The 13,481-nt window shown below is 39.5% G+C and overlaps 1 protein-coding gene across 1 annotated transcript in view; it reads right to left on the reverse strand.

Annotated features, from left to right (window-relative positions):
- Positions 1-13,387, reverse strand: part of MOSPD2 (motile sperm domain containing 2) — a 57,266-nt gene extending 43,879 nt beyond the window's left edge. Inside the window, exons 1-2 of the mRNA XM_077777520.1 lie at positions 13,261-13,387; positions 13,038-13,107 (exon numbers count right to left, since the gene is read on the reverse strand). Of these exons, the coding sequence (XP_077633646.1) occupies positions 13,038-13,107; positions 13,261-13,269 (79 nt within the window). The 5' untranslated portion in view covers positions 13,270-13,387. The remainder of the gene's footprint in view (positions 1-13,037; positions 13,108-13,260) is intronic.
- Between the last annotated feature and the right edge of the window lie 94 nt (positions 13,388-13,481).

Raw genomic sequence — 13,481 nt, forward strand, 5'->3', positions numbered from 1 at the left:
CCGACCTGTGGCCTGTTGTAGAGAGGGGAGCAGCTTTGTATCTTGGATGAGATAGATCTTCTTTTATGTATTTGGGTCTTCTTTCGATGTTTAGTAATATTTCATAATTTTCTCAATAAAAGAAAAAAGTTGCAAATGTCTTCTACTAGATTGAGAGATTTTTGTGTTGCTATCATGAGCCAATAACAAGATTGCCAAACCTCATACCTCTTATTTTCCTTGCCATGTTGATAACTGTGTTATTTTATATACTGTAGAATTTTAGAAATAATAGTGAATATCACTGTCTTGCCCTTGGTTTTATGGGAATTATTTTCAAGTTTCACAGTTAAACAGAACATTTGCTGTAGGTTTTTAGAAGGTACACTTAAAGAAAGTTTTCCTTTGCTAAAGGTTTGGTTTGCTTTACATAAAGTTGCATTATAGCCAGTGTGGTTTTTGTCTTTATTGAAATAAACACATTTTTCCTCATTTTGTTAATGCATACATATCTGTATTTGCTCAAATAAGTATGGAAAAAGAGAAAACAAATATGGGTAGATCAAGAGAAAAGAGAAGGGACCAAAGAGGTACAGGAGATGAAAGAGGTCTCTACGTATACCTTTTTGTAAAGTTTATTTATTTATTTTGGGAGAAAGCACATGGGAGGGGCAGGGGAGGTTGAGAGAGAGAATAAATGAATAAATGAATCCCAAACAGGCTCCTGTCAGCATGGAGCCCAAAGCAGGGCTCGAACTCACAAAACTTGAGATCATGACCTGAGCCACAATCAAGAGTCAGACGATTAACTGACTGAGCCACCCAGGCACCCCACAATGTTTACCTTTTTATGTGATTTTGATTGTTGAACTGTACCTGTTCAAAATTTCATTGGGAAGCATTTTGTTACTGTGGTAAATTCCTCTGCTGCATTTTCTGATCATGAGTCATCTTTGCATTCTTGGGACTCGCAAAACTGCCTGGGCCTTGTATGTACGTGTGTATCTCTGTGATGGGGGCAGTGATAGAAATCTATGGCTACCAACTGANTGGTTTGTTACTTCTAATTGAGACAATTTGAGATGTTTCTTTTCTCCAGAAAGTTTTCCACCTACTCTAAGTTTTGTAACTTACTTTGATAAGGCTGGTGATTATAGTCTCTTAGGATTAAAAAAAAAATCTCTACCACGTCTATAATTATGTCTGCTGTTTGCTCCCAGTGTAGGTCTTTGCATTTTCCCTTTGCTCTTAATCAGTCACTCTAGGTTTGTCTGTTTCACCAGTCCTTTCAAAACACCAGCTTAGGGGCACTCAGGTGGCTCAGTTGGTTAAGGGTCTGACTCTCTCCATTTTGGCTCAGGTCATGATCTCAAGGTACCTGGGTTTGAGCCCTGCATCCGGCTTTGCATTGTCAGTGTGGGCCACTTGGGATTTTCTCTCTCCCCCTCTCTCTGTCTCTCTCAAAATAGATAAACATTAAAAAAAAATCCACCTAAAGTTTATTATACTCTCTTCCTTACTATACCATGAATATCTGCCCCTATTGCTTTCCTTCTACTTTCTCTGTTCATTTTGTAGTGCTTTGAATCGAATCTACAGCTGATTTTTATTTGGGCCTTGTTTTTCTAATGAATGAATGTAAGACCATAGATATTCTGCTGCTCAGCTTTAACTATTTAATAATTTCCATTGTGATATCTTCTTTAACCAATGGATTATTCAGTAGAGGTAAAATTTACACACATTACTGGGAAGTTAACCCATGGATTATTTAAAGGTGTGTTATTTTAGTTTATTTTAGTTTTCCAACAATAGATTTGTTTTTGAGTACCTCTTTGACTTTTTTCCTTTTATCTTTTAGGTTTTTTTTTGGTGCTGGAACCTGGGATTTGTGACTTCTAATATAGCTGCTTAATGGCATGAAAACATGGTGCAGATGATCTAGCTGCTTTGGAATTTCTGAGACTTCCTTGATGACTTAATATGTGGTGAATGTTTTCTTTTTCTTTTTTTAAGTTCATGTATTTATTTTTGAGAGAGAGTGCGAGCAGGGGAAAGGAGGGAGAGAGAGAGAGAGAGAGAGAGAGAGAGAGAGAGAGAGAGAGAGACANGCTGGATGCTTAACTGACTGAGCCACCCAGGCACCCCTATATTTTCTCAAGTATATATATTCCCTACTGGGCAGGAAAGACTATACATTCATACACATACACATATCAACTTTGCTCGTTGTGTTAAATGAAAGTCTAAACTCTTGGGGAGCCCCGCTGGCTCAGTCTGTAGAGCATGTGACTCTTGATCTCAGGGTCATAAGTTTCAGCTCCATGTTGGGGGTAGAGTTTACTTAACAAACAAAATAACATTTCCATAAAATCTAACATCATAAGGCTTTCTTGCCTGCTTGTCCTGTGTTATTCTGAAAGGTTTGTGAAAGCCATTCAACACGTTTGTGGATTTCCTGAATTTCTCTCATAATTTGGGAAGCTTTTGCTTTATATACTTGAAGGCTATGTGGTGAGATACTATTTTATGTTGTTAATTCCTAAATGTTATACCTTTTCCATTTATCAACAGTAGAATCTTTTTATTTTTTTTTAATATTTTTATTTATTTCTAGGAGAGAGAGAGACAGCATGAGCAGGGGAGGGTCAGAGAGAGAGGGAGATACAGACTCAGAAACAGGCTCCAGGCTCTGAGCTGGCAGTCAGCACAGAGCCCGATGCGGGGCTCGAACCCACGAACCGCGAGATCATGACCTAAGCGAAAGTCGGACGCTTAACCGACTAAGCCACTCAGGCGCCCCCAGTAGAATCTTTTTAAATGTACTGATGTTTTTCATTCTAAATATTTCGTGTAACAAAAGTATCCTTTTTGTTACAGGCAACATAGTATCACTTCCGGTTAGTATTTGTTTTGTACACTTCTCTCCCATCTCCTTATTCTTAAGCTTTCTACATTATTTTAGGTTATNTGTAGGAAAAATGCAATTAAGATTTTTAAAATCTGTTCTGTAAATAAGTATAAATTTGTTTATATTTATGGTAAGGTGATAAAGTTGAGGTTATTTCACTGTCTTACTCTGTGTTTTCCAGTTCCTATGCTTTTTTTCTCCTTTCAGGCTTCCTGCTGGAGAGATTCACCTTTTCATTCCTCCACTGGCTTGGAAATGAAATATTTATTTCTGCAGTTCAGTGGTTACCCTTATTTGAAATATTCACATTTTACCTACAAAATCTACAATTATCTACCCTCCTTGTAAATAATACAAGTCCTTCCAACCTCCCTACACCTGCTAACATTGTTTAAAAAAAATTTTTTTTTTTGTAATTAACATGAATTTAGATTTTTTTAAATAATTTGCTTACCCATTTCTTTGCTTTTTGTTGTTTCTTGATCTTTCTGCCTCTTTCTGGGGTCTTTATTCTTATTCATGAAGTACTCTAGTAGTTTTTTTTTTTATTAGAGATGGACTGTCAATCTTTGTGTACCCAAAAAGAATTTACCTTCACTTTTGACTAAATATTCTAAACAGGCAGTTACTTCCCTTGACATTTTCAGGAAATTATTTCACTGTTACCTGGCATTAACTGCTGCTGAGGAGAAATCAAATAGCAGTCTGATTTCTGTTCCTTTGTAGACAATCTGTCACTTCTTTCTGGTTGTCTGATTTTTTTTTCTTTGTGGTGTTTTGACAGTTTCACTATGATATGCGTAGGGAATAATTTCTTTTCCCTTCATGATGCTCAGATCTTGTTATGCTTTTTTAACCTGAAGATTTATTGTTATTTTCTTTTAAGTTTATTTATTTTTGAGAGCGAGAGAGCAAGAGAGCGAGAGAGCGAATGAATCCCAAGGTGGAGCCCGATGCGGGGCTTGAACCCACAGACTGTGAGATCATGACCTGAGCCAAAATCAAGAGTAGGACACTTAACTGACTAAGCTATCCAGGTGCCCCGAGCCTGAGGATTTAATGTCTTTTAGAAACTCCGGGAAACTGTCAACTATTTTATCTTCAAACAGCATGGTCTCCTTTTCCTTCTGGAAGTCCTATTAAATGTATATGAAATTTCATTTCTTTTATTTTCTCTTACACAGTTCTGATTTTTTTTCCCTCTAATGATCTGGGTATAGAGTAACTTGCCTGTACAATAACTTAAAAACTGTCTATGAATGTCCTATGTCAGTGAATATATAGCAATATAATGGGGAGAGAAAAACTTCTGCAAGTGATGGTCCACCTACTAAAGTAACTAATATCAAACAAATTCTATACATCTATGCCAAATCTCTACTGTCAGCACATATTTAGCTGGAAACAGTTTGGACTGAAATGTAGCCAACTGTTGCCCTCCCCTTCCTGGATGAACAACCACAAGGGGAAAAAAATTATAAATTTCTACGAGCTCTACTCGATCTCCTTGAGATCTAATCAAACCAAAACTCTAATGAAAGCTTAGATTTTCAGCAATGAAAAATCATTCATACACTCTACCATCCAGAGGACACAGATTTGGTAAACAGGCCACTCTTCTCATGCAAGCTTTTCAAATAGTTGACAAAATACAAAGTAACATCTTAGGGACGGCAGTGTACTAGTAACAGTCTTTAGAGTTGCCTTATCTCACCAAACATTCAGGATGAACATATATGAAGAAGAAAAGGTATCAACAACTTAAAGAGATGAGTAAAACAAAAATATTTCCCAGGCACTGATAAAAGTTATTACGAGAATAAAGATTCACAAATCAGCAGGTCTACCAATTCTCTATTCCATCACCCATTTACCGCTCAAGTCTCCATGCAAAGTTACAACCTTATATTGTCCGCGACAGCGGCTTGGTATTTTTATATATGGAACACAAAGACAAAAATTGATAAACTCTTAAAATATTTTCCTCTTATTCTGATCATGACAACTTTAAAGTGTTAATCTTGAGAATGTTAAAGATGGAACAAAAGTCAAGAAAATTTCAGGTGTCTATCTACCTATCTTTTAAAGGCTTTCACTCTTGGAGGTTAATACATAACTCATTAGTTCTAAGGCCTATTTATGATCTCCCACCATAGGCTAGCTCGAAATGACGCTAGGGTATTGCAGATACAAAGATGAAGAAGGCCTGAGTGGGTCCCTTGGGTGATTTGGAACCCAGACAGCTTATATAAACATCCAATAGTGTAGTGAGACTTTGTCAATTTCCTCCCACGCTTCCTCTCCAGAGAGGGCAGTTGATAAGGACAATCCCCTTTGCATGCGCCCTTTCTTTACCCACAGAGGCTCCTTCCAGTCCCTGCTAATCTTCCTGTCCTGGAAATTCTCTCAGAGATCGTCCTGGTTCGTCTACTTCTCTAATCACTTCGTCTCCTCCAGCCTAATAAAATGAAGGCATTCTTCAAAGTTAATCGCTTAATGGAAAAAAGGGAAGACAAAATAAAGACATTTTCAAAACTAAGAGTTTACCACAAAGACCCCACCAAAGAAAATCTAAACGTTATCCTTAAGATGAAACACTAATGAACTCGGATGCAATATCTGAAACTCAAGAAGGAATGGTAAATAAAGATATTAATAAACATATGGTAAGTAGACAAACATTAATGTATAAAAATCATGAATTAGGAGGAGGGGTTGAATATGGAGAACCAGGTTAGAACTGCACAATGACTCTCAGGGAGTAGAAAAGGGGAAATACTCCTACCTCATTTTATGAAGCCTGTATCATCTTGATGTCAAAATTGCACAAAAAAAGGAGAAAGGAAAATGACAGGCTAATTTGTGAATATACATGCAAAACTCCTAAATAAAATATCAGCTAACTGAATACAGCAATATATTTTTAAATCCTGATTACTAGTCTACCATATTAACAGATTAAAAAAGAAAACCCAAAGGAACATCTCATCAGATATAATAAACGTGTTCAAGAGATGAAGAAATTGCACTTAGTAAAATTCAACCATCAGTGGTAATGGGTACACAACAGACAAAACTCCAAAATAGCAAACCAGAAATACAAGGAAACTTCTTCATTTTGATAAAGGATATCTACAGAGATCATATTTGATGGTGACAGATTTGGGGCTTTCTTTTTTTTTTTTAATAGTTTATTGTCAAATTAGTTTCCACATAACACTCAGTGCTCATCCCCACAAGTGTCCTCCTCCATGCCCATCCCCCCTCCCCCCACATCCATCGGCCCTCAGTTTTTGTCAGCATTCAAGAGTCTCTCATGGTTTGCTTCTCTCCCTTTCCCCCACCATTTCCGCCCTTCTTCTCCCCCTTGTTCCTCCGTCAAGTTCCTCCTAATCCTCCTATACGTGCAAACATATGATATTTGTCCTTCTCTGCCTGACTTATTTCGCTCAGCATAACACCCTCAAGGTCCATCCATGTTGCTACACATGGCCAGATTTCATTGTTTCTCATTGCCATGTAGTATTCCATGGTATAGATAAACCACATCTTCTTGATCCATTCATCGGCTTTCTTACTAAGATCAGGAATAAGTAAGACGAGTAGGCTTTTATCACTGCTTTGCTATGACAGTGTTCTCCAGCCAGGGTAAAGCAGAAGTATTTCAAGTTTTAAGAATAGGGAGGTTAGAAAGAAAACTGTCATTATTTCAAAGTGATATCATTGTCTACACAGAAATTCCAGGGGCGCCTCGGGGGCTCAGTTGGTTAAGCGTCTAACTCTTGATTTCAGCTTAGGTCATCATACCAGGGTTGTGGGATCCCGAGCTCCGCATTGAGCTCCGTACTAGGCACGGAGTCTCTCTCTCCCTCCTTCTCACCTACCTCCCCCAAGGAAACTTCAAACTAACCTAGAGATAACACTGAATTTAGTAAGAGCTGGTAAGGTTTGTGGATTCAATATTAATGAAAAAAGTCAAATGTACTTTCTGTTACCCAAAAACAATCATTTAGAAAATAAATTCTTAAGAAATACCATTTAAACAACCACAATAATAAAACATGTAAAGTATCTGGGATTAAACAAAAGTGACTTAAATTTTATGGAGAAAATTATAAATCTTTTCACAAGGAAGAGTTTAGCAGAGATATAACAGGTTTTTAGATAGGAAGACCCAATCATATTGATGTCAAGGCTCGCAGAACTGGTCTTCTGATTTAACACAATGCCATTCAAAATCCCAACATCAGTTGTTGTTTTTTTCCAGAAACATGATAAGCTGCTTCTATAATTTATATGGAGGAAAAAAGCGCCATGAAGAACCCAAAGAAGCGATTTTCACAGAAGCAGAAACCAAGTGGCCCATAAATATAGGAAGAAATGCTCAATTTCACTGGTACTCAAAGGCAAATTAAAACCACAATGAGATATTCCTACACCCTAATCAGATGGGCAACAATTAAAAAGAAATCCACACCAAATTTTAGAGTGGGGAGAAATAAGGGCATTCACAAACTGCTGGTTAAAATGAAAACCGGTACAACATTTTGCTGTTGGGTGCAAAGCCAAGAGAAGTTCTCAAACTTCTCAATCTCAGGACCCCTTTTATACTCTTAAAAATAACTGAGGGCTCTAAAGAGCTTTTTTGCTTATATGGATTATACCAGTAGTTACTCTATTTGGTATTAGAACTGAAAATTTTTACATGTGAGAACACAAAATCACATGTTCTATCAGCTGTCAGAGTAATGACATCAATACATGCCACGTGACCTTTGGAAAATGCCACTGTATGCTTGTGAGAGAAGGACAGTGGAAAAGGAAAATGATGCTTTGGTGTGATTATAAAAGTAGTTTTGATTTCTCAAGCTCCTTGAAATAGTCTCCAGGAACTACAGTTCCTGGACCAACTTTGAGAATCTATGCCCCTAGAGAAAGTCTGGGCACCAGAGATCTTTAAGGCTGTTTGGGCCGCTTGGGTGGCTCAGTCGGTTAAGCGGCCAACTTCGGCTCAGGTCATGACCTTGAGGTTCGTGAGCTTGAGCCCCACTTCAGGCTCTGTGGTGACAACTTGGAGCCTAGAGCCTGCTTCGGATTCTCTGTCTCCCTCTCTCTCTCTCTCTATGCCTCTCCCCTGCTTGCACTCTCTCTCTCTCTTTCTCAAAAATAAACATTAAAAAAAATTAAAAAAAAAAAAAGAATGAAACAGCATTGCACATAACAGCAAAACTTAGAAACAACCCAAATCCATCAACTGATATTTTCATTCCATGCACTACTGCAGAGGTATAAAAAGGACTCAATTACACTTACGTTTGAGAATACGGAGGACTCTTGAGTTAGAGAAGCGAGTCATGGAGAAATACATTCATTTTTTGTTTAGAGTTTAAAAACAGGTAAACTTAATAAAGGACCGATGTGGAATACATCACAGGTGGTAAAGCTAATGAAAGGCAATAGAATGAACACCAAATGCAGGGCAAGAAGCCGCCCCTGAGTGGCCAGGCTGGGGTACAAAGGAAGTTCTGTTTCTCTGGCTGAGTGGTAGTGTATGGGTGTTTATTTATGTTTTGTACGATTTGTACTTAAAAGAGATTTCAAATTATAAAAAATAATAAACCAAGACAGGGGCGCCTGGGTGTCTCAGTGGGTTAGGCATCCAACTCTGGATTTTGGCTCAGATCACGATCTCCTGGTGAGTTTGAGCCCCACAGAAGATTCTGCGCAGTGCAGAGCCCACTTGGGATATTCATTCATTCTCTCTCTCTCTCCTTCTTTTTCTGCTTCTCCCACACTTGTGTGTGTGTGCGCGTGAGTGCATGCTCTGCTCTATCTTAAAATAATCTTAAAACAATAATAAACCAAGACAAAACAAAAATGAAAGGACTAGAAAATTATCGGAGAGAAAATTATTTAACAGAAATGAAAAAAACCACAAACGAATGGGTAATTTTGAATATATCCCAAAAAATGAAAAAAGTGAAAGTGACATCAACAAGAAAAGTCCAAACCAATTTTAAAAGCCATAGTGGTAAAACAAGATTTTAAACTACAAATCAATGTAAATATACGAAAAGAAGTTTACTCTCACTAGTAACCAGATGCAAACTAAAACAACCATCAGTTAAGAAATGATGACAGTACACATGGGTAAGGCTGTAGGGAGACTAACACTTTCACACGTGCTGGTAGGAATGAATCTTGGTGTGACTTCTGGGGAGGGAAAGTTAGCACACACATGAAGTGTCTTAAAAACAGTCACACTCTTGAAACCAATAATTCTACTTCTAGACATGAATCTTAAGGAAGCAATTTGAACTACCGTATTAAGGCTGTATTAGCAAACAACTGGAAAGAACCTAAATATCCAAATAGGGAGTGTTTCAGATAAAATAAAATTATCTTTTACTTAGGGGACTAAGTATTAAATGCTTACTTCATCCATATAGGCAAAAAAAATGTGATGTCAATAAAACAATGCAGGTCCTAAAATTACATACACAATTGTCTTTTAGCTACTTTTTTTAATGCATAGAAAAAAAGACCAGAAAAAAATGCATCTACTGTTAGCAGAGCTGTCTCTGGATGGTAAGCTTATGGGGGACTTTTTGGTATCATTCAAATTCATTTAAGTGAATTCACATACTTGTAAAGTCAAGAAACAAAGCTAAAATAACAAAACCCATCAACCTCTCAAATGCTCTCCAAACTCACTTAGGTACACACATTTCACTTTTGTTCAAGGCTCTCCATAGTACATTCCCACTGTTTTTAGTGGATGTGCTTACCCTCCTTAAAATTCATGAAAGCGGACTTCCGTTGGCTTCCCAACATGCCCCGCGCCTTCTCACTACAGTGTCTTAGCTCTGACTATGTGATCCTCCTGGATCACTTTCTCTACCGGGCCAAGTTCTACCATCTTCCAAAGTTTCATGAGAAACACCACATTTTCTATGAAGATGTTTCTCACTCCGTGCTAACCCAATCACCCTAATCAGATGTGACCTCTTCCTTGCCTTTGACTTCTACAGAAATGATTTTAACATCCTTATTCCACTAAACACAATTTGCCTCAACTCCAATAGTTAGCTCTGTTTTAATGCCTCTGCTAGGATGTAAGTTCAGGAAGGGGCTCTATCCGTCTGCAGTTCTTTCTCTAATATTGACACACAACTTCCCAGAATTAAGCATATAATGAGTATTTGAGGAACCAAATAAATTACTGTCACAAGGGAGTAGTCTCTTGCCTTGGTCACAAGAAGGAGGAAGAGAGAACGGGAAATGTTTCTTATTTGAGACTCTGCATGGAATTTCTCACAGAAACAATGACCAAAAAAAGGACCATTTATAACACATTTACGGGCTTTTATTCTGTTTGCCAGCTACAAATCTATCCATAATTGGTAACTTAACTTCGATGGAAACAAAAATGTGCTTGGAATTCCCAAGAACCTACCTCCAAAAGAGGTTTTGGAGTACAGCCAGTGCTTAAAGTGACAGATTTGCAGATAATATTTTCCTTTAGGAAAAATATCAAGTTTGTTTGCCTAAGTCAGCCTTAAGCCTCTTCTGAAACAAAATACTAAGGGTAATAGGGTGAAATGAAAGACGGAGGAAGAAGGAAAGTGCCTGTTCTCTAAGCACTTAAGTTAATTTCTAAAAAGTAAACCTGAAAGGGCAAACACAGGCAGATCAAAACACCCTTTTTACCACTCTCCTACTTTACCTTTACCTGACGCAGTATCTCAGGAAACCTCAAACTTTCGCAATCCTAAAAGGTTTTTATTTTTCCTTTCCCATGCAAGTCTTTAAATTAAATTAGTATTTACAACAGCTGTGCAAGATGAGCCACTCACGTCACCTACATTCACACATANACATTCCCTGTAAAGTGCTTTAACTTTGAAATAATGCTTGTGAAACGCAGTGTGAGGGCAGTTCTTTGCCAGATTTTGGCGGGGGTGGGAAGCCAGTTCGGACTACTCATAATACAGATTTGGATTCATCTCCCCATGTATATATTTAAGCATTGCTATATTCAATATATATTGAAAACTGTATTAGGTATACAGAGGGAAGTCACATCCTGCCCTCCATGTGCACAGGTTGCCCTAGACCCCTACACATTCCACTGGAGGAAATGAACAATAAGTAAACAAACGAACATGCCAATTACAGGTTATGGTAAGAGCTGTAAAGGAGACAAACAGGAGGCTATTTAGTAATCAGGAAAGGACTCTCAGATACATTTAAACTAAGATGGGAAAGAAAAAAAATGGCCCCAGCCGTGCACACTATCCGGGCAGTAGCCTTCCAAACAAAGAGAAGTGGAAAGGTCCCGAGATAAACACAGATTCAGTCTGTCCGAAGAACAAAAGAGAGGCAGTGTGGCCGGTCATGTTTTTCAACCTGTGGGTCATGCAGGTTGTGATGTCAATGTTGTGGGTCACTGCAGCAGGAAGTCGTGGGTTTTCAAAATAAGTCTTCTTGAACGAACTTTTGCTTCAGTTGTGTGTTGGGGTGTACTAGATTGCAATATGTGAGATGTTTCTGATTGTGGGCAGTGGTGAAATCTGTACCTAGCACAGAGAGTAGTTACAGATTAGGACGGAGGGGTGGGCAGGAGCGCTTGCATGCAGGGCCTTGCCGTGTAGGCCACCATTAAGAACTGAGATTTTCGTTCTAAACACAGTGGCAAAGTAGTGAAGGGTTTCAAGTTGGGGAATGACATGATCTAATTCGGCATGCTGGTGTTGCCAAAGATTTTCACCACAGCGAAATTCAGAAAACTTGAGCACCAGCCCAGACCTAGCCACTAACACCAAGGATTTGGAGCAAATCCCTTAATCTCTCTAGATCTTACTTTCTTCATTTTAAAAATGAGAAGGTTGGACCAAGATGCCTTTTTGGATCTTGCCTATTGCTACATTTCTCTGACTACATATATATACATACACATACATATATCCTGCTTCCTCCTTTGGGTAAGTACATGGCTACTGGGGAGACATGAGCACATTAGGTCAAGTTCTGGATTACTTCTTCAAATACTATAAACCATGTGACTCTAAGAAATACAGCTCTCCAGAAAGCAATTTTAGAATGATCTCTTGACTCGAACCAGCTATATTATTAGAAATGAGATCTCTGGACTAAAAGTGAATCGAGTGCTTTTGCAACTCTCTAGCGCAAAGTTTGGGACGTGAAGATAATTGACAGGGAAGATGAAAAGATTTACTGACCAGCTTATTTGGAACACAGTTCCCTATTTATTCTAGGTCATCAACTGAAATTTAATCTAGGGCAGTCTCAAATTGCAGAGAACCTCTGCTGAGCACTCAAGATGCTGAGGCTTACCCCCTCTTCCACAGCAATCAAAATGACTATCGAGACAAAACAGCTGTTGAGAGGCAACAACAGGTTAATCCCAAGCTAGATGGTTTGATACATGCTCTTTTGGTTAATCCTCCCAACCTAATTATTCACATTTCACAGATATGGAAACAGGGGCCTGGAAAAGACAACTAAGCTATTAAGTGGCAGAGTCAGGATTCAAATATTTATTCCACATTTATAACACATTATCCTGCAGGTTGTTAAAAATGACTGTACAAGGATTAAGTTATCAGCTTCAAGTATCTGGGACATCTGTTCAAGTACATGAACAGATAATATTCAACCAATAAATCCATTCTGGACTCACAGGTACTTTGCCAGGCACAGTGTGGGATGAAAGAGAACTTGGTCCAGCACCAGAGGGTCCGCTCCGTGGGTAGCAAGGAATCTGGATCCACAATTAAGCACACGTGAACGGCATCATGGCAGTTTCCACGTTCTTTTTCTCTAGTGTTGCTGCTGAAAGGTCCGTGCCCTGGGCCTTGCAAGTGTCCTCCAAGTTCCATAAACTCGAGATGCTAGAAAGTCACCAATTTCCAACTTACATTAACCCTTCGGGAAGCAATGGGCGTATCACCTGCCCGACTGGAGCACCGAGCATGGAACGTTATGGAGAAGAAAACCTTGGAGGTTTCTCTGTGAGGGTCGAAAGGGTCCCTAAAGCCTCCCACAGAGACGCCTTGCAAACACCTTTGGAAAGTTGGGGACTCTCATTGCATACCTGCCTCAACACCGAGAACGCGGTACCCACCTGTCACATAATCAGTTTCGAATCTCCGTCGGGTCTCAGAGATGAGCTTGGCTTTATTCTGGGTGGGATACTGAAACGGAGACACGAAGGGACGCTTAGACACCACGCGCACCATCCCGCTTCCCTTCAGCCCAGCCCACCTGCACCTGGGGGCACGGCCGCCCGGCTTCAGAAGAAGCTTCTGGGTCCGGGGGCTGCGGCGGCAGTGTGGTCGGCTCCTCACCTCGGCCATGGTCGCGGTCCTGGAGGTGATTTCGATCGCCGTGGCCACTTCCCCACCTGTCCGAATATCTCATCACTGGCCAGGCGGGCCGGGAGGTAGAGAGGGAAGGGCGGGACGTGTAGACCGTCGCGTGACACCGGGAGGCGGACGGAAGCGTCGCCGCGCTGCCCAATCCGACGCGGCCGCTTGGGTGTGGAGGCGGGACCTGGGCCTTAGCCTGG

Source organism: Crocuta crocuta, unplaced genomic scaffold, assembly GCF_008692635.1.
Source record: "Crocuta crocuta isolate KB4526 unplaced genomic scaffold, BGI_CrCroc_1.0 scaffold940, whole genome shotgun sequence".
NCBI lineage: Eukaryota > Metazoa > Chordata > Mammalia > Carnivora > Hyaenidae > Crocuta > Crocuta crocuta.